At 37.5% G+C, this 22584-nt stretch overlaps 1 protein-coding gene across 2 annotated transcripts in view; it reads right to left on the bottom strand.

Annotated features, from left to right (window-relative positions):
• Positions 1–22584, bottom strand: part of Adck5 (aarF domain containing kinase 5) — a 43507-nt gene that overhangs the window by 18187 nt on the left and 2736 nt on the right. Inside the window, exons 1-4 of one of the 2 annotated variants that reach the window (XM_083135742.1) lie at positions 12501–12974; positions 7963–8197; positions 6778–7003; positions 2924–3058 (exon numbers count right to left, since the gene is read on the bottom strand). In XM_083135742.1, the coding sequence (XP_082991868.1) occupies positions 2924–3058; positions 6778–7003; positions 7963–8189 (588 nt within the window). In that variant the 5' untranslated portion in view covers positions 8190–8197; positions 12501–12974. Of the gene's footprint in view, positions 1–2923; positions 3059–6777; positions 7004–7962; positions 8198–12500; positions 12975–22584 lie in introns of those variants that run through there. The other variant, XM_083135740.1, reaches the window with a different exon arrangement.

The raw sequence follows: 22584 nt of genomic DNA on the forward strand, positions 1-22584 counted from the left end.
CAGGGTCATGAAAACAGTGTGGCAAGAGAGAGAAGTGCTAAGAGATTGGACAAAGGGACTAATAGTTCTCATATTCACGAAGGGGTACAGAAAGGAATGTAACAACTTAACTGATGTGCCACTCAGCAAAGGTGTATGAGAAAATATTAGAGAGAGAATAAGGGAAGTAACAGAGCTGAACATGAGAGAGGAACAGTATGGATTTAGAAGAGGCAGATCTACAGTAGATCTGACATTCACAAAAATGCAATTACAGGAAAGGCACTATGAGTATGGAAATGATTTGGCATTCCTAGATATAGAAAAGGTATATGATAGCATGGACAGAACAAAGATTTGGAAGGCTCTGAGAGAGGAGTCGAGGAAGAGATAGTGTGTAGAGTGCAGAGCACATACAAGGCCAACCAGAGCTATGTGACGACATCAGTGGGAAGAACAGAGTGGTTCAGTATAAGTAATGGACTAAAACAGGGAAGTGCTCTTTCCCCACTGCTCCTCATAATTACAATGGATGCAATTAACGAAGAGGTGGGGAAGAAGATAGGAGAGGAAGAGATGATGTTTGCTGATGACTTAGTAATATGGAGAAACAGACAAGAAGTACAGAGAGAGCGTGATAGTTGGAATGAGGAAATCAGAAGAGCAGGAATGACATTCAATGCAGAAAAGAGTGAGGTGCTAATAACAACAAGAAACAGTCAGAAATGAACCAAGAATAAAGGTGGACACAGAAGAGTTGAGGGTAGTATAGAGCTTCAAATATCCAGGAAGCATAATTGAGAGAAGTGGAAGAATAGATGAGGAGGTAAACAGAAGGGGACAAATGGGGGGAGGGGGAGGGGAAGAGAGAGGGGGAGTAAGAGAGAGAGAGAGGGAGAGAGGGAGGGAGAGAGAGGGAGAGAGGGAGGGAGGGAGAGTGATTAATTTTTTAAAAAACTGGGCACATCTGTACACTGGCTACTTGAACTCCTCTCACAATATGGAGACAAGTCCCTTAGCACACAAAATTAAATGTCTTTTAAAGCTCTTTCATGCAGTCTTTCATTAAAATTAATGCAAGGATGAACTCCTTTGCAAAACTATATGCAATACATGCATCTAAAAATGTTATATATCAGTCTCCGTGGCATGTCCGAAGCTTGAGTACCATGTTCTAACCCTGGTCAAGGCATGGATGTATTGAGATGTCCCATCATCCACTTCATCATCACAATTAACCCTAGAGGTATAAAATCAATCTAAAAATAACCTAAGGAAAAAGAAAGACAAAACACATACCAATGATAAAAATGATAAAAGCTCAGGCTCTGCGTGTACTCAGCACACAAAAAAACAAACCACACTCAGAGGATAGTATTGGAAGTTCAGGTGCCTGACCCTCATTAGCCTACATGACTCTTAGTTGGCACTTGAATGTCTTCCAAAGAGGTCACTCTTTTAAATCGGCTGATTTACCATTGTCGATAGAACACTTACTTTGGGAGAAATAAGAATAAGGCAGATGGCGTTAACTGTTTGCTGGGCTAACCAAAGAATCATAGGAGGAGAAGGGTAGGAATCATTCCATGCCAAATCAACACAGATATGTGCAATTTCCAACCTGGCCATCTCCGATTTTCATGAAATTTGGGGAGTTGAAACTATGCATGGAACTTAGTAACTATGATTTTTTTTTTGTTTCGTTTGTCTTGCAATTGTTAAATTATTCAAGGTCAAAGTTCACATAAATTGTTCTTTTTGAGCCCGCTTAGCTATACTAAATGTATATATACATTTCTCGTGAAATTCTAGCCTGATTTGATATATCACATCACCCCCTTTCCTTTGAAATCTTTGCGTTGAATTCAATATGGTGGTCAACAATATGCCTTTGACTTGTTATAGTTCATGTAATGAGGCTTTTATCAGTCACATAGTTACACATATTATTTTGTATCTTCTGATCCCATTGCAGTCCCAGAATGATTTTTTGATCTGTTTTAGAGTATGGCATCAGGGATCAAATAAATTTTTTCACGAGTTTTGGTGATGACATGTTTTGAGATATTCAAGGTCACGTGACAAAATTATATTTTTATCCAAAGGTAGGCTTGTTAAATATCACTGGAAAGCTTATTCAATTCCCTGTACAATACGCTTTATTTGAGCTTCCTAGTCGAAATAGGGGCGGAGTTACAGCACATTTAGTATAGCTAAGTGGGCTCAAAATGGGCAATTTATGCAAACTTTGACCTTGAATAATTTAACAATTACAAGACGCATGAGACTCAAAATTTTCATAGTTACTAAGTTCCATGCATAGTTTCAACTCCCAAAATTTCATGAAAATCGGAGTTGGTCACGTTGTGGGCTGTGTTGATTTCATATGGAATGACTCGTAGGTGGCTGAGGAATGCGCCAGCACTTGCCTTTGCTTCCTGGGGGCAGCATTGGCTGCTGCTCTCAATGATGCACTTATATATTCATAACTCAAAGGAGGTCTGCTACAGGGCACCCTTCGCTTATATAGCAGCCAGTTCCGCTGTACTTTGTAACCTCCGTTTCCTGTGGAATTCTCCTTTGCAAGTCGGAGCATTCATGGAGGAAACCGGATGTGAAGTGCATCAGGAATAAAATGTTCCACACATGCATCCCTAGCCATCTACAATATCACACCCCTACAAACAAGGCAGATTTGTCATCAAGGTCTATGACAGGGAGTACATTACTTCTGGTAAACTATCACTGATAAAAGCAATTGATATATGACATTGCCTCATTTTAAATGTCTTACTGAAGTAGTTTTTGTTTCTTTTTAAAGCACAATTTATGTAAGAAAAACCTGTTTGTGCCAAAAATGGAAAAGCAAACATTGACACAAAAGAAATGTTCATATGAAGAATAGAAAAGGAACAGACTGAAAGGAGATATTACCTTAACTGACCTGGGCTAAACTTGCTGCTGCTATGGGCTCTTCATCAAATTCCTCAAACATTTCTCTGTGTTCAGCTCCAAAATCTTCCTTAAACATTTGTGCAAGTTCCTCTTTGCCACGCGTCAAACATTTATTATGCAGAGTCTATGAAAAGAAAGCAGATTTGCACTATTCAAATATCTATATATGAGCACAATATGAAAGCAGATTGTTTTTTTGTATTGGAGACAGACTGATTTGACATTTTACCAATAATGATAAGTCTACCAAACCGGCATTACGAGCATGCGGAACAGTTTCCGCCAGGCTCTTCCCTCCAAGTCAGTGTTGCCAACTTAGCTTCTTTGGGGCCAGATCTGGCTCTTTCATGCACTCGTTTGGCTATGAACTGGGGCAACTGCCACCATGACGATATCACTGGCTCCGGCCCCCATAGGCCACCTTTTGCCTTGGGTATACATTTTGCACGTGACGTGATAGTTACATTTGCTGCATTGCCCCAGCCCCTTCTTACCTCTCCAGCTACCTTTTTATAGCAGCGTGGAGATGACATAATATTGTTATCCAGGAATCCTTTATTTTCGATTTCATACGACCATTGGTGGATTATTGAGATGGGTGATGCCGCCAGATAACTTACAATAAATCGTCATTACTTTAAAGTTAACGGTAATAGTAGCACACCCACCCCTTTGACACTTAAAATTAAAATTACCCTAGGAGGCATTTTATCCAGTTTTCCTAAATCTAGTTCCTTCAAAGTCAGTTTTAACTCAATTCAAGGTGAAATTTAGCTCCTTTATGCACATCAGTTTTGGCTACACTGCCAGGAGAGCATAGGAGGCAAGGAGAAATGCATTGCGCTTGTAGGAGTATTATTTGATTTGTTCTCTTGGGAATATCAAACTTCCGATGGCATACAAAAAGATGTCAACGGAAAGAGGGCAGTTTGATGAAGTTTTGGAACAGCGGAAAAGTCGAAAGTTGAAGTTCTTGAATTTTTTTCCCCATAAGGAATACGTGGGATTCTGAAAATTCTCAATCATCATATTTTTTTCAAGTAATGTCTCTAGCTTAATAACTGACATAAAAAAACACTTCCACTTACAACATGGGAAGAAATTCATACTCTTACATATGCCAGGGTTTTTTTTAGTAGCATTGCCCATTCTGACGACATTGAAATAAATGCACACTGTAACTCCTCACCTTAAATGGCATAATGTGTTGTTAATAACTCAAATGAATTCATCTTTGTGATTAGCCACAAGTGGCAGAAAAGGGAAGTAAAATAGCACAAATCAATCAATCACTCAAATGAATTCTTCACAGTCTTAATTAATGTACATAACCAGATAACTGCAATGGGTTTTGGTTTAGAAAAGGAACTGCATATTCATAAATCTACTTTACAGTACAAGAGTACATGAATTATTACATATTCATGTGAATTATACTGAATGTCTGATTATGTATAGAAATATCTTATATAGCATATGATTCGGTCAAAAGAGATAAATTATATAATATATTAGTAGAGTTTGGAATACCTAAGAAGCTTGTTAGTATGATAAAAATATGCACCAGTGAAACAGAAAGTAAAATTTGTGTGGGTATTAATATGTCTGACAAATTTACAATTCATGATGGGTTAAAACAAGGAGATGCATTATCTCCATTGCTCTTTAATTTTGCCTTAGAATATGCTGTAAGGAAGGTAAAAGAAACTAAAGAAGGACTAAAATTAAATGGTATGACTCAGTTGTTAGCATATGCAGATGATGTAGACTTACTGGGGGATGATGTGAATACAATTAAGAATAATGCTAAAATATTTTTCAAAACTGCCAAAGAGATAGGTTTGGAAGTTAACAAAGAGAAAACTAAATACGTATATGCTTACAGGCCGAAACCAAGTGTTAGGTAATAATCAAAATCTAATTATTGATAACTCGTTTGAACCAGTTTCCAAATTCAAATACTTAGGAGTAATGTTAACAAATGAAAATTATATTAAAGAGGAAATAAAAAGTAGCCTTAATTCAGGAAATGCATGTTACTTCTCTCTTCATAAACTTTTGTCTTCTCGTTTAATATCTAAGAAACTAAAAGTTAAAATATACAAAACAGTAATTTTACCTGTAGTATTATATGGATGTGAAACTTGGTCTCTTACATTGAAAGAGGAACATAAATTGAGAGTATTTGAAAATAAGATCCTTAGGAAAATCTTTGGACCTAAAAGGAATGAGGAGACAGGTGAGTGGAGAAGGTTACATAATTTAGAACTACATAATTTGTATTCATGTCCAGATATTATTAGAATAATTAAATCAAGAAGACTTAGGTGGGCAGGCCATGTGGCACGAATGGGAGAGGAAAGAGGAGTTTACAGGATTCTTGTTGGAAAACCTGATGGTAAGAGACCTGTAGGAAGGCCAAGACGAAGATGGAGGGACAACATTGAGATGGACCTAAGGGAAATCGGTAGGGATGGAAAAGAGTATATAGAACTTGCTCAAGATAGGGAAAGATGGAAGGCCTGTGTTGCTGTAGGCATGAACCTTCGGGTTTAAGAAGGCTAGGGAGTTAGTTAATATCTTATCAGTAAATTGATAGCAATTATACCAATATACGTAGATATGCAGTCAAGTATAACTTCATTTTTTTCAACCTTGGTCACACTGTTAAAACTGTAACACTCCATTAGACTGCATATAAATGTCTCATAAAGGGAGTGTGTTCTCCAAAATCATAACATAATAAACATGGACGTCGGTGGGGGGGGGGGGTTAAACTGGTTGGTCGACCCCCCCTGGAAAATTCCATCTACTTTTTTTTAATTTATGGCAATTTATAAACAAAGCACTTTATTTCACCTCATTTTGCGTCATTGTTTAAAAATGGTCTTGAGATATCGAATTTGGTACGAAACTTTCATAATTTGCAACACTGAAACACTGTTAATTTGTAACTATCACACGTTCTGAAGCTTCTTATACTACTGCCTTTGCTGCTGCTGCTACTACTAATGTTACAAGTAACTATTATGTAATCTTGGTTGTAACAAGTACTATATTATTCATAAAATAAACTTATTGGATGCAAAAATAAACTAAACTAAAACTGTTACTGCTACTACTACTCTACTAGTAGTAGTAGTAGTAGTAGTAATAATAATAGTAATATAACAATAAAAAGAATTTAAAATACCGATAATGCAATAATTTAAAAATGAACCCCTCCTTGTGAGGAGAGAGGTTGTGCTCGACATCTTCGATTCGACCCCCCCCCCCAGGAAAATTTCTGGCGACACCCATGATAATAAAGGGTAATTTGCACTACAGGATTTATGTAAACATTACTTCCCTATTTTAAATGGTTTCCCTTCAATTCCTGAACCTCGCACGGTGCAAAACAAACCTCAGATTGCAAAACAAAATGAATGAATCTGCTGACGAACATGTGTCTGAGAGTGATTATACACAAAAATAACTAAGCTATTAATATGTTCATGGACGAATTTAGATGTTAAACACACTATGCGGATGGCACTTCTTGGCTAATCGCGAAGATGAGGATGAGTGACAAGGATATGATGAAACTGATAAAGGGAAATGCATAAAAAAAATGCTCAGGCTGTGATTCGAAGCCAGGACACCTGTTGTCATAGCACACTGTGGTAATCACTATACCACAGAGGCCGACAGGATAAAACTGATGAAGGGGCATTCAACAAAAAAACACCCACCACTATGCCAGGACTTGAACCTGGCTTCGGTGAAGGGATCGTGATTTAGGCACTGAATGAGCTCCACCATTAAGGGTGCTCAAAGTCAACTGGAAAGAAATTACAATCTTACCTTGAGTGTTACTATATATTCCCTTGGCAGGATATGGTTCATGGCTGAAAGCCCTTGTCCTAGTTTAACGTACAGTCCACCATTCTTCAGACATCCTGCTAGGAGTTTGTCGGCTGCCCGCTGGTGGACATCATGAATAATGGTTTCATATTCTTCGGACGATTCATCAAAGCCTCTCAAAGACCACCAGTAATCCATCGATATGGACAACCCTACTTTAAACGACCTATAAAATGAAACGTGCCTTGTTGAATGGTTCATTATGAGTACACTTTGAGAACATGAATATTGGCAGGGAAGGGAAAAAAAGGGTCTGTTGACCACTGCTGAAAATTGACATCGTTCATTTAAAGTTACAAAAAATCAGAAAGCTTGTTATTCTTCTTGTTAATAACAAAAATAAAGTTCATTTAGTTAGTATTTGAATAGAATAACTAAAATAAAAACTGATAAAATACAGGAAGCAGGTTATATTTTCTATTCTACTATTTAATAATAATAAAAAATTTCCACATCATAGTTTTATGCAAGAGGTCACACAACATAAACTTTATGAGTAAAATTTCTTGAAAGGTGTGCAACAGTTGATAACAAAATACAAAAACAATGAAATGCAAGTACACTAACTGCATTAAAATGGAAAAAAAAAATAATAGTGGAAAAAGTTGTGCCGGATATTTACTCATCTGGTGGATTGAGTAGCAAAGTCTCAACACTTATGCAGTAACAATAATAAATTTCATTATTATTATTTTTGTTATTATTTGTACTAATCAAGTTTTATCAATGGCCCCTATAAACATTTCTGGTGATGTCCATGTTTGGAAATATTAAAAACTTTTATTTATGAAAACACATCTAAATATAACTCATTGCAGAAAATTTATAGTTAATTTACTAGTAACCTCTTTATTTATAAGGCATTTTATGCTTATTCTTTACATATAGACCTTTAGATTGCATCATTTATCAAAAAAGTTCTCTCCATTAATTAAATTGATAACAATGGAATCATTTCTCAATGTTACAATCAGTTACTGAAAATGCATCGCACTTTACTGTATAATGGTCGAAAACAAAAAGTGACAATAATTTTGGTCGCTTCAAAAAATAGCTGTTACACCAAAATAGCATTGTTATACTCTGCAAATTAAGAAATGAAACTATAAAATTGGTGTACAATACCTTAAAAACCTCCCAATGCCAGTAATAGTCACCCTCACATAACGTTTATCAGCCTCTGTTAGCGTTTGGTAATACAAAGTAATTCCAGTAAGGGTAACTGCAAGAAATCCATACTTCTTCAACCTGGGTTTGGCCAAAGGTGCAGCTGCTTGTTTTCCATAAGTGTGGATAATTCTGTTTGTTATATGTGAACTGCTTAATCCAACACAAAATTTTATTGGCATCATTGAAACTCCTGAAAAGTAAAAACAATATTCAATTGTTACATGAAAACTGTAATATACAAACCTTAATAATAAAAATGACCCATTTATTCCTTTACAAGTTTTGTATCAGCCAGAGTAGGAAAAAATATACATATTTATTGTGCATCGACAGTGGCATACCAAATGGGGAAGGGGTCAGCAACTGACCCAAGAGCAGTTCTTTGTTCATGACTTTGTTAATACATGAAATATTTTTCTTATATATTGCTGACATTTACTGTGGATCATTGTTGTAATGATTTGTAATTAAGAACTTACTGTTGATAATAATTATATTATTTACCAAAGGTTTGTGATAGTTTTCTCCTATGCAGACAACAAATGTAGATAATACTGAACTAGTCATAACTGAAAACAAGTACCATGTACCATGACAATTTGGTCAATTTGATTAAAAAATATAAATACAGCTGTTGAGTCATGCACAACTTACAACCAAAACATTCATGTTATGTCTATTGTTCCCAGATCTGTTACTAAACAGCAGATATTAGAACACATCCCAAATTCTACCAGACACATAATTGACAAATCACGAAGACTGGTGGTGGAGAAAGGAATTTTTGGCATACCAGACCCCTACTGTGGACATCCCATTATGGACAAGGACTTAGACAGCAGTATCATTTTACACAGACAATAAATGGCACTGTACAAGGCAGAGGATAAAAACGATACTGTTACTGTGCTAGAAAATGGTCAAAGAATTCCCAAAATAAAATGCTATATGGCCAGGAGTATTAGTGAAACATACAGCCTCTTTAAACATGAGTATCCAGAAATAAAGATAGGTAGAACAATTTTTTTCTCTTTGCATCCTAAGTGGGTAATATCACATCCAACAAGTGATGTTTTCGTGTGTATGTACTGTTCAAACTTCAATCTCTGTGTAGTTACCCTGAAAAACCTGCTGCATTAGTTGTGTGTCCTATGGAGAGTGAATCGTGTTCATTACAAGGATGTCACAAATGTTCAGGTCAGGGTGGAGTAACTCGACAAACCTTACGACTTGTAGAAGCAGCAGAAGAGAATGATGAAGCAAGCTACGTAACATGGGAAGGCTGTCAATTGTAAAAAAGACAGTGGCAATCGATTATTTTCTTCAACAATTTTCCAAATGGACAATGAAGGCCGTAACCCATATTTATATGAAAAATGTGCAAAGAAAACACATCGCCTGTACTAAAGACGAATCAAAAACATCTGCCCAACATTTAGTCATTCATTGTGATCTTGCAGAGAATTGGTCTGTTGTTCTACCAGGAGAAGTACAGGGCTACCACTTGCAGAATGACCTAATATTGATTTTTACAGCAGTGACCTATTTCAACAATGAGACAAGTTTTGCAATTATTAGTGATGACACAGGACACGATTCTTCTCATGCTTTATTCAGGGTGGCTACAAACAAGCAGAAATGAAATTACCTGACTTTTCCAGGTTTTCCAGCACAAAATTTACATTTTTCCCTGACAATTACAAACTAAACTAAATCGATGTTTTTGCAAATGGAAATAATAAATTCATACAGATCCAGGTATGGATTTGTTAAGCAGGGGCGGCGCCAGAAATTTTCGACCGGGTGGGCAGAAGCACCACATTGATAAATTAGGGTGGTCAGTATAAATGTATGACCATATATAGTATATACGTATGTGTATGTAAGACGTATGTATCTCCTCTCTCTTACACTCCCGATTTTTCCTTTCCTTTTCTTGTTTTCCTATTTATTATTTTCTAATCTATTCTCTCATCTTGTTCCATTTCCTTTCGCTTTGTCTCTGATGGACAATTATTTCAAGAAAGAGTTTACCCATGCGCAGCCATACATTCTAATCACATTCCTTCATGGATGTTAATGCAGTGAAATAAATGTGAATTAGGTTTAAGCTTGTGTTGCAAATACAAGGCACATACTTGATTTTATGCATTCGGCGACAGTGATAGAAAGTGCGATGGTAGACAATCATGAAGTTTCTCGTAATTTAAATGCATGTTCCTGAGCATAGTATTTTCATCGTATGCATTTTTCACTGAAAGAGTTTTCTTACTCCTTGAGGGTCACTTTTCTTATCATACAAGGTTTGTACAACTGACAAATCTATCTGAATGTTTGTAGTAGCGGCGATTGGGTGCCCACATTTGAGGGGCAAGGACAATATAAGTTTTCTTGGTAGCATAAAGAGGCCATAGTGCGGGGGCAAAAAGTGGCAAAATGGGGCTGGGGAACAACATTCCCCACTTCCCGCTCCTCCTAATCGCCGCCACTTAATGTTTCGATTAAAATGAACGTCTTATTAGGAATGATTTAAAACACACACGGAAAACCAATTCTTTGTTCATTGTCCATGTAGTATTCCTAGGCTAATGAAAGGCTATTTTGACAATATATCACTCATAAGTAATAAAGAAGTAAGATTGAAAAATCTGTTCAGAATTGAAGAGATTATTAGCTAAGTTGCTATTCGTTTTCTGAACAGTCATGTTACTAATGTGGGAGAAACAATACACAGACATGAACATATTTTTTGAGGTAACAAAATGATTTAGGACACAAGGAATTCATCGAAGTTGATCACCGTACCAGTAATAATTCATCTATTTTTCATAGATGTCTTGGGTTGTATGGCATGACCATTTCGAACCCACTAGAATGTCAACCTCTATCCTGTGCAGCATACCCTGGAAACTTTATTCTTTCAGGGCAACGAGTCCCTGGCGCCTGAAACCACTGTAAAAGTAATATATTATGAGGATTTGTATTTTGGGTGTCAGCGTGTGTTTGTTTTCGCCCCTTCATTACTTTCATCTAATCACCATTGAACCTTACCGTCGTCATTATCAACATTAGCAGAAAAATGACATAATAAAACAAATCAACCACAACTTACTCTTCCAAAAATTGAGTTTCATTAGTCCATAGCTCTTAGAAAGTTGAGGTGGTGGTTTCAATTGCACAGCGTTTCATTAGTGGATCAAGACATCTAATTACGTGAACAATTACATTGTTTTCCGAAAGTTTCAAATATTTGTCTCAGGCAATCACCCTCTTAAAATGGACACATCTTCTGTGGTGATAAGATGACACGTTTGGTGAGAGTTCTTTCTATATATTTTTTTCCCCAATGGCATAACGCTGTCGTTATAATAGACAGGTCCTGTGTTCGACTCCCCCCTCCTCTGGTGGAAGCACAATGCTCACTGGTTCGGACTACACGTTAAACTGTAGGTTTAATCCCGATTAGCCTATATGAGCATAAAAGTGGGTTTAAAAACAAACTCACAAAAGCGTCTTCTGGATACTTCGTGACATAACTTTTTTCTTTACTTCAGCTGCATATACAGATGCTGTCAACATTTTCGGCTCATTCATATGGCAAAATTTATGTGTGGAACGAGGATTTCTAAATAAGACAAGCCACTCATTAGCAATTGAATAATTCTGTAGCTTTTTCCACTTATAATTGGTTTATTAAAATTTAGTTACTTAGGTATTGTAGTGATTATTGTGATTCCTACTTATTAGTAGAACGAATATAAAGTTGATGTTTCGCATACCATATTGATATATGAAGATGACAGGTATATAAAAATTGTAATGAAATAAAAAAGGGGCACTTCTGGAATTTCAATGCAGAGCTAATTAAAACTATATTATACTCTGATCACATCACATCCAGATTCGGCCGAGAACAAGAAGTATGGGGCCCTAACTCCACACCCCCTATACGCCTTCATGGTGTGGTGCAGATAGTGTTGCCCACGGGACGAGACGGGACAGGCTTTTAAAAATTTGAGACGAGACGAGATTGATCATTTGTCCCTTTGACAAACGAATATTTTCGAGACGAGACAGCATTTCACAGCATTTCCACGAGACGAGACAGGCCAAAGTCTCGTCTCGTGGGCAACACTAGGTGCAGAGCACAGGGGAGCACTTTACATTACTTTTTATTATACTCTCTAGCATACTTAAACCCGAAGGTTTATGGCTGCAGCAACACAAGCCTTCCATCTGTCCCTATCCGAGGCAAGATCAATCTAATCTTTCCCATCCTTACCGATTTACTTCAGGTCCATCTCAACGACATCCCTCCATCCTCGTCTTGGCCTTCCTACTGGTCTCTTACCATCAGGTTTCCCAAAAAGAATCCTGTAAACCAGGGCATGAAATTTCAAGTTTGAAATCAGTCGCCGGACTAAAATTTTTGGTCGCCACTATTTTATATTGATAAATAATAAAAATATAAGCAATTATTAAAAACAACATACCTTAGGAATTAATGTTTGTGTAGCGCTGTCGTTCTACACTGAAGTACCACTTATCAATCGCAGCTGTTGGGTCAAACACTGACAGAGGGGGTCCATTTACGGAAACTAGGAGCAAATCATCCAGTGTCTGTCTTCAGAGAGTTCCTGTAAGTAGTCTTGAGTCTGTTGTGACAGCTGAAACCTCTCTCACATGAAGCTGTGCTCACTGGTAGAACAGCACAAAATGTCAAAATCTGGAGCAAATTTGGGAATCTTGCTGAACACTCCTCACTGTGAATCTTCTCCAGCATCTGATTCAAAGTCAGAGAAGAAAACAAAAGTTTGTATTCTGTCCACTCTGCTAACAGAACATCCATTTTCTCTTTTTATAGAGGCTCGGGTTCAAGTACATGTAGAGCTTCTTTATTTCTTCTATCCCAAACTGAAGAATATTTTCTTTGGGAGGCCAACCCAAGGTGTCGAAAACATGCAGAGATGCAATCATATCTGTTGATATAGATTGCAATCTTTCCGTGATGTACACCTTCGCATTGTAAATTAAGTTTCCTCTAACAGTCTGAAACTCTTGCTCTCCATTTTGAATGTTTGTGAGCTGCACATCCCTGATCTTCCCTGAAATGGATACATGATCCAAGAAATCTTGTTCGCTTGGTCCAACATTAGATTCCAGGTCAGCGAAAACTGAAATACAGTGTTCAATTCTTATTTTCAGAGATGAAATCAAAATATTCTTATTTTGTAGTGCCATGCTTAAAGGGTTCAATTTCCTGTAAAAATACAAAAGGAAGTACAGAAGCTTAACAAATTTAAATTGCTTCAAACTTTTCAGCAAACCCTTAGCTTTAGCGCCGTCAGTGTCTTTTCTATGGGACACCTTTTCAAGATCGGTCACAACAGCTTTCCATGTTGCAAGAGATCTCTTACAGCACTTTCTTTGCTGGCTAACCACCTAATAGTGTGGATACCAATCAGTTTTCGAATTGCTTCTCCTATGACTTCTGCCGTTTCTCTCAAGAGGTCAAATCTTTAGCAGAGACATGATAAAACTGAAAAATATTCCTAATCACGGAATCAAATGCTCTACGCTATTTAACTCCAACACAGCTAACTGCAAACGATGTGCAAGGCAGTGAATATTTATCATTTTATTACAAATAGCTTTCATTTGAACAGCCAGTCCTGATTTGTGCCTGACCATATTTGCTGCACCATCAGTACCCAAGCCTACAATGTAATACTGGTTTCTGTATTTATTTGAACCTATTGCCTTATCAAAATAATCAGTTATGGCTGTGAAGTAACCAGCAGAAGTAGAGTTTGTGAGCTCTAGTACTCCTAAAAGGTCCTATTTGATGTGACCATAATTTGCATCCATGTATCGAACATACGTACACCTTTGCATGCTCGACTGATGATCTATCTGTGGATTCATCCATCAGAAGGCTGATGTATGCACTTTTCTTTATTTTCTCCACTAGATCTAACTTCAAAGTTTCAGCTATGAAATGAATAAATTCTTCTCATTGCCATACTTAGGTGGAACACACACACTTAATTTTTCTGCCAAACACAGCAGATCTACAAAGTCTTAAATGGCTTCTCATGTTTAGCTACATAGTATGCTACATTAAACAAATTTGTAAGATGGGGTTGGCGTTGAGTGGACAAGGGGTTTTCAATCGGCTCGCTTTCCAAAACCATGTACAAACGTTGGATTGAGATGTTCGGGCATGTTTGACACATATTTGAAATAACAAAATTTTAGTCGCCAGCCCCAAACTTTTGGTCGCCAATGGCGACCTGGCGACCGGAATTTTTGCGCCCTGCTGTAAACTATTCTTTCCTCTGCCATTCACGTCACATGGCCTGCCCATCTAAGTCTTCTTGATAAAATTATTCTAATAATAATTAAAAAGTCGAAATAATTTATTGTGTTGCTGAAGGAAGTAACGCTAAGATGATGTTTTTATTTGTTTATTTGGAGATTTATTAACCATACCCAGGCCGGGATTTATATACGTATGTGGAGGCCCGGAGCTGCAGTCCTCAAGTTCACCCTAAATTCTGATCATACCCTGCATAATTTTGAGCCTCCTAAGCCAACTAGCGGCTTTTAATCATGGAAGTATTCATTTGAACACAGTTTTTGTTTCAATAGCTCTAGTAATTACTTTCACTTTTTAATGACAAAATTGGCTTTTTATGGGTTGATAATATGTGAACATTTCAGCGTAGATAATATTCACAAGTAAAATATACGTACATGTTATGAACACCAGAATACACTCACTTATTGAATTATTCATATGTCCCCAAGTATATGTACTTATTGAATTTGATTGGGTGGGCAATCAGGTGGGCACAGGAATTTTTGGGTGGGCGCTTGCCCACCCGTGCCCACCCCTGTCCCCGTCCCTGTTGTTAAGTACCAATATTATCTTCTATGAAATAGACTTAATTTCTCTATGATTTGAAATCAAACAGCAAAATAGTGAATTTGGAAAAATTATTACAATTCACAAGCTAGGGAAAAATTATGGAATTTTATCATACGTAGTAAGTTTAAAATAAAATACATGATTATTTTTAGTTACAACTAAATGAGATAAGAATGAAGAGTGATTGATTAAGAAATACAATTTGTAATTTATCAGTCTCCTTATACATTCTCGGTATTATAGCCTATATTGATATTTCCACTGAGGTTAGGAACCCTCTGCACATGAGTGCGGACTCATTTTTCGATGCATAAAGCTACTTCTCTCTTCTCTGTAAAGCAAACAACTTAACTCTTGCATATAAGTGAAACAATTGAATTGTACAAAAGAAAGTGTCCTATTTCCTTACATTATCAATGGGATTTCTGCTTCAGTACAGTATATCCAAGTGAAGTACTGTGAAACTGACAACATGCAGTTACACCATTATTGCTGACGAAAAGGGTATGTAGGTATTAGAAATTTAACGCAAGCAATTTATAGAATTGCATTGTATAGGGACCTGATTTAGCTAACCACACATTAAAACAGGAACAAACTGTTAATAACAGCTTCTGAAAGTTCATATACGAGGGGCATCCTGAAAAAAGCTCCAATGGTGTCCATACGCAGCACTAGTGGTCGGAGAGCGACACACACACATGCAGACAGGAAGAAGTGGCATGTAGCTGTAATCTGGTACAGTTGCAATGCAGCCGTTTTAGGACAGTTCTAGGTTAAACATTGCAGCTCTCATACAGTCTCCCACCAACTGCGATGTAGCCTACGTGTAGTAATCAGATTTTTGCATGCTCAGAATTTGACACAGAGCCACCAGCAATCGTGTCAGTTGTGCAAACCAGACGTCATGAGTGATAGTATGGTCAGACAATGGTGCAAACAATTCAAGGTAGGCCAATCGAATGTGCACAACCACATACAGCTGAGTACACACGGGCCCTTTGCATCACTTCAGGTGAGAAATCTTGGACCACTCCCCGTACAACTCTGGCCTTGCATGTACCGACTTTCATATCTTTGTTTAACTGAAGAGGTTTCTGGCAGGACAAGGAATTGACAGCTACACTGTGGTAGAGATAGTTCCAGTCTTTGCTGTCAGGCACATATGCCATGGGCATGCTAGGACAAATGCCAGAACAATGGTGGTGATTATGCCGAAAATTAGGTTAAGACTCACTGTTACTAATGCAATAAATTACAACTGATAATCTTGTTTTATTTATGACTAATCGGTAGGACCTTGATTTCTTGTTACTTTTTTTCAAATTGGTGTAATTTCTTATTTTTAATTTTTTACTATTCGGTGTTATTTTTCCCAAAATTCACATTTTCATTTTAGTGCATTGTCTGGCAAATATCTGGTGTTTTATACTTTCATGGTGTTTTTAAACTACTGTTTTAAATTGTAAGTCACATGGCCTACGCCTCTTTGTGAGAGTTTGATATCTTGAAAGTAATTTTGGGAAAGTTATTTTCCATACCCCCTTTTCAATTTTAAGGTATGGGTTTTAGATAAAGGAATTTTCCCCGCATATACTGAAGGGTGCATAATGACCATAAGTGGCGAAGCACCCAAAAAATTTAAATCAATCAATCTCACGTGACAGATACCGATATATTATGGTACCAAAAATTGGCAGTATCTTTTTTTGACTTGTTAGCGTTAGGTTTCCAAAAATTCGCATTTTTGTTTGTTTTGCCAAATATACCAAAACTTAATACTCCATTGTGCTTTTAAACTATTATTTTAAATTGTAGGTCACGTGATCTACTTATTTTCGTGACAGTTTGATATGTTGGAACAGATTTTTGAGGAAGTAAAAGTAAAGTGCTCCCCTGCACTTTACCATGAAGGTGTATAGGGGTGTGGAGTTAGGGCCCCACACTTTCTTGATCACGGCTAAAGGTGGGGGTGATGTGATCAGCACCACGCTCCTGGCTACCTTTATCCCTCCAAGTATCTGCTTGATAAGACACTGGGTGGGCACCGGAGCAGTTTGAATAGGTGGAAAAGGTCCTGGTTCTCCCCAGCAGGGGATCGACCCCGGGTCTCTCGCATGGTAGTCAGACGCCCTGACGACTTGAGCTTCATTATTTCTTGCTCGACAAATGCCAATGGTGCGCACTTAGCTTGGTAATTCAAAACACATCGCATGTGACAAATACTGAAGATGTGGCTCCCGTGTGACGGTAGATACGCACTCGATCTCCTGTTAGAACCCTGACACTTTGCTCTGTGATGCAAATGGTTTTGATAGAAGTTGAAAAAATCATGGGAAATACATGATTTAATGTGGCTGACAGAATTATTCCATGTATAACAAGCATTATAGTTTACTCTTGAATAAAATTTTTGAAAACTTGCATGCTCTATGTACACAAACATGGCCTAGAAAAGACAAGAATGTTGGATTTCATGGAATTTTTCGTTGTTTTAGGACTTTTAAAAAAATAACAATTTGCATTTTATGCCAAATTCGCATTATTTCGATATTTCGAACGGGCAAAAAATGTGTCCAGACATCACTGCACATTCATAAACACAACTTCGCAGCAATTACCATTTTTCACGGTTTTCGCGTTTGTGAAAAATCAATGTCCCTACTAACAGGAATATTATTTTCTGGCCACCCTTCGTATAAATCAGTAGATGGAAAGTGAGAATTTAGCAGGGCTGGCAGAGAAAAGTAAATTCTTGAAGAAAGTGATTTGCTTTTATGATTGAATGATTCGAGTAAATATGATATTATTAGTATTTTATTTCATAATATTGGACATTAACTTCACTCAGTGAGAGATTAATGACCATCTCTCAGGAGTTTAAACAGACAGGACAGAGAGTGACGTTAATTTCATTGCAATACTGTTGTGTTGCAGTAGATTTGAGGTTGGGAGCATGCACTTGCCAATTTTTATAACGTTCACCAATGCAGACTGATAGTATTCAATATATATCCCATTTGGTTGGATTCCTCTTTATATCTAAGAATAGTGCAATGTCATTGTAAATGTATGTTAACTTGTGCAAAACCAGTAATACGTCAGGATGATGAAAGAAAACCTTCGTAAGCACTGCTACATTAAATAAGGTGAAGTGAGCCAGAAGAGTAATACAATTCCAGCAGCATATTTGCAGTCTAAAGCTCTTCTTGTTTATGCATGCGATGTTTGTTGGATGTTGCAGTCCGAAGACATCCAACAAAAATCAATTCCATACGAGTGCCATGCATGCAATTTCTGTCGCATGTTGTAGTGAGATACTTTGTTGGGTGGTGATATTCGACAAAAATCGTATGTATCAATGGAGCCTATTTGTTTCCATGTTCCTTCAGTTTGTCCAACAAAATGCCTTACTACAACGTCCGACAACTAACGGACGGCGCCACCCACTCCCATCCCCTCCATCTGTTGACAGTTCTGTCCCCTTACTACTCCTATACGGACAAGAAAAAATGATAATTCAATGCATTTTCCATGTAATATTTAGAGGCTTAACACATTTCTCTGCCCCTCCAGAAATTTTTCTCTCTCTCTCTCTCTCCTCCTGCAATCACTGGTTTCTGGCATCGTGGTTGTGTTGTGCATAAAAGGGGCCTAAAAGTTGAAGCCGAAACTTAGCAACAATATTTCCTGTTCCCGTGCAGTTCCATAACGACCGAACGAACGGAAAAAAGAAAAGTCAAGACAAAATTCCCTGACTTTTTTTTGACACCTCAAATTCCCTTACTTTTCCCGGTTTTCCAGGTCTGTCACCACCTTGTTTATTAGCACTTCAGAAGATCAAAGAAAACCTTGGTGTTAAACCAACCAGAACTAGCATAATCTCAGATAAGGCTGCTAGTCACTTTAAAAACAATTTCAACTTTATGAACTTTCAAAATCACCAGCTCCCTCACAATGGAATTTTAGTGCAACTAAATATGGAAAAGGGCCATGTGATGGGATCAGAGGTCTAGTGAAACATCATGCCACTAAACACAATCTATCTAAGCCTGTAATACAGGCCATTCAGAGTGCAACAGACTTCGTCCAAACAGTTACACAGTACACTACCACAATCAGGTTGATACTCTTACGCACAGATGATGTTGAAGATTGGAAAACAATTGGACCAATGAAAGGAATCCAAGAATCTCATGTGTGGGCTTATGATGGAAACAAGCTCTCCATTTCAAGAACAGCGGGAAGCATCATGGAATATGTTTCATTTCGCAACAATGAGGATATAACAGCTGTTAAACTGCACGATCTCCAAACTTTAAAGACTGGAATGTTTGTGGCCTGTATGCATGAAGGTGAATGGTGGGTGGCAGAAGTTACACAGTTCAGCAATGAGTTACAGGAAGTTATTGTTAACTTCATGCTGCTTCATGGCCCATCCCGTGGGAACCGCTTTCCTGACAAGAAACAACAAGCTTCACACATGTTCTATCCAGTTGCATGATATTCTAAAGACAATTGATCCATTCTCCTGCCCCTGTTGGTGCATCAGCAAGAGTTCAGTCCATACTAGACGCTGACACCAAATCTATTCAGCAACTGTTCAGTGCCTATAATGGACTAGGATTATAGGTGCAGTGGCATCTCGTCCCTTGGGGCTTCCGGGGCTTAACCCCTAAAGAAAAACGGACGTATTGACGTAATTTTCAATCACCATAATACATAACTATCACACAATCTTTTAAAAGGCGATATTTACCGACGTAATTTCATCGTCAGCTGCAATGGATATGACAGCGCTCCTAGTGGCATTGATGTCAGTTATCATCTCGGGGCTCGTTGCAGAGGAAGGGGTGGTCTACGCTACATGCTACAGTGAAGGTCATGTGCTAGCAGACAGAGCAAAGGAGGGGAGTGCAATAATAGGTTTGGATGTTGATTCGGGGCTAGGTCCGTGGCGTCGCTTTGTTCGATTCCGCGTGTTGTAGTGTAGCGTTGTGGTGGCTTTTATTCGCTATGAACAAAGTGGATTTCTTGTTGGCAACACCAACGTGATTTTGACATAATACCAGAGTAAGACCCAATTTTTTTGGGCTATATATTTTGTATTTGTAAAATCTATTAATATTGTATTGTAATGTAAGTATTGACATGTCCTATATTACCACACCAGTAGTCCTTGGACAGCACAGTTCTTGTTTAAATGAGAACCAATGTTCGTAGAAAGGTACGTTTCACAGCAATACCTGTTTCTTTTCTAATTCATGTGAATGGTCATTATATTTTAAATTCTTTAAAAAAAATAAGTCCAATTTTGTAGTTTAGAGGAAGATAAATACCTGTTTTTTTGTAATTCATATGAATTGTTATTACCTTTTAAATACTTTTTTTTAAAAAAATAAGTCCAGTCCAGTTTTGTAGTCTAGAAGAAGAAAAATACCTATTTTTTGTAATTCATGTGAATTGTCATTATATTTTAAATTCTTTAAAAAATAAGCCCCGGCCAAATTTGAGGCCACGAGACGCCACTGTATAGGTGCACTGTCTTTGTTATATTAGAACTGTTTTTTTTTTTTTTTTTCAAATTGCTTCAGCAAACAGTGTCTTATAGCATGGATGCATAATGAATAGTGCATAAAACAATTTATAAGTGTATTAATGTAACATTTCCACGGTTCCAAATTTGTCCGAAAATGGATTTTTTTAAAAAAATTCATTAAAAATTCGAGAAGCAAAATGGCATGCTCACCTTTTCAGGATATGTAGTACCCTTAGATATACAACTCCTGTAAAATTTTTAGAAGTTTTGAGATTATTTATTTGTTAATTGCTGTTCCAATGTTGCTTTTGGAGATATTATTTGTTTATAATATGTAACTACACAAATACTTCAAAACAAAAAAAGATTCATCCATTTATCTCTATTTGTTGAGAAAATATTGCAATTTAAAAAAAAATTGACATCCAAAATGGCTGCCGCATGGTCAACTTTGCACAGCTAGCCTATATCTCGAGTGAAAATTAAAATAAATTAAAAATTAAAAATATGTATTTCTCAGATTCTCTCACAGTTTCACATATTAAAATTTCAGTAGAATCAGAGACGATGATTCCCACCCCTTTGCCTGCCTGGAGATGGATTCGGCCACATGATGATTCCTCAGCGCACAACCTCACCACCAGGATGGTATGGGGGCAAGTGCGTCCAGCTGCAAAAGTTGTTTGTCTTTTTAATGTATTTTTTTAGGACCTCTGAAAACTACCAGTGGTTTACCCCCACCACTCCCAGAATGATACTGGGGTGGAACCCCATTGGGAATTTCGTAGCTAAGATTTTGCTATGGATGAAAAGTGTCTACTTTCAGTTTACACCTGTTTTAACATGTTATAAAAAGAAAACTTTTTTGTTTTCCAAAATGACCCTCTCTTCACCTCTTGCTGCCATTTCCTTTATCTCACCAGTTCTGTTGTTACATTTTTAAAAACTTATTTACTACAATTATAATTGATTGTACACAAAATAAAATATGTTGACAAAATACATAAATTCAAACCATTTAATGTTTCTAAGGCACAATGTCTGCTTTATTTTAACGACACAAACCAAAAGTTCTACATAATTTTATCCTTGCTCTTGCCCTTTTCTTACACAGGAACCCAAGCTTAATGTTTTATCTTTACAAAAACAAGACACTATAAGCTTACTCTTGGGTTTCCCTTTCTGTTCTTTGCCATTAAATCTTTGACAATTTTTAAAGGATGATCCATGAAAAAGGGACATTTTGACAAAACTAGTTTTCAGCCTTGCCTCAAATAGTCTGTTCTCATTCTCCCCTTATTTTTAACAAGCAAGTGTCAGCCTAATCTCGGTACCATCCCAATTGTGGGGGATGGGAATAACTCATGGTGACAATGAGAGACAAGTGGGGCAATGCTTTGCTAAGTTTCATGGTTCGCGAATGGTATCACCCTGCACCGGAGATCCATAGCAGGCTGCAGGCATCATATGGAGAGGGTGCAATTGACATTAGCAATGTTAGAAAATGGATGAAGAAGTTCCAAGAGGGGAAAACCTAGGTGGCAGATAAACATCAAAGTGGCAGTCCTGCAACCGCACGTGAAAACCGAGGAGTGACAATGTTCTGGGTCAGAGAGTGTGTCATCAGTATGGACTTCTTAGAACGTGGTGCAACAATGAACAGTGCTCGGTATGTGCACATTCCACTGGACAATGTTGTTTTGCACCACCATAATGCCCGTCCCCACGTGTCCATGGAAACATCACAGGCCATTGGCAAAATAGGGTGGTCATTAATGCCCCAACCCCCTTCAGTTCTGATTTGGCCCCATTGGACTTTCATTTGTTGGCCCCTCTCAAAAACAACCTTGGTGGACAGCATTTCAGGATGCGGATAAAAATTTTGACATTAGGGGTTGAGGCAAAAGGGGGAAAGGGCGAGCGCTTGTGTTTCCCGGAAGAGGAAAATGTCTGGTCCAGCTCAAATTACATCACCAGTGTTGAGAGCTACAGTGTTGGCAACTGTCAAGTTATTTACACAGTAATTCAAGTTAAATGTTTAACAAATTTTACAAGTTAGTTCAATAAATTGATGACTTTTTAATAGAAATTAATAGTACCTGAAAAA

Source organism: Lepisma saccharinum, chromosome 14 (assembly GCF_977018435.1).
Source record: "Lepisma saccharinum chromosome 14, izLepSacc3.1, whole genome shotgun sequence".
Lineage (NCBI taxonomy): Eukaryota > Metazoa > Arthropoda > Insecta > Zygentoma > Lepismatidae > Lepisma > Lepisma saccharinum.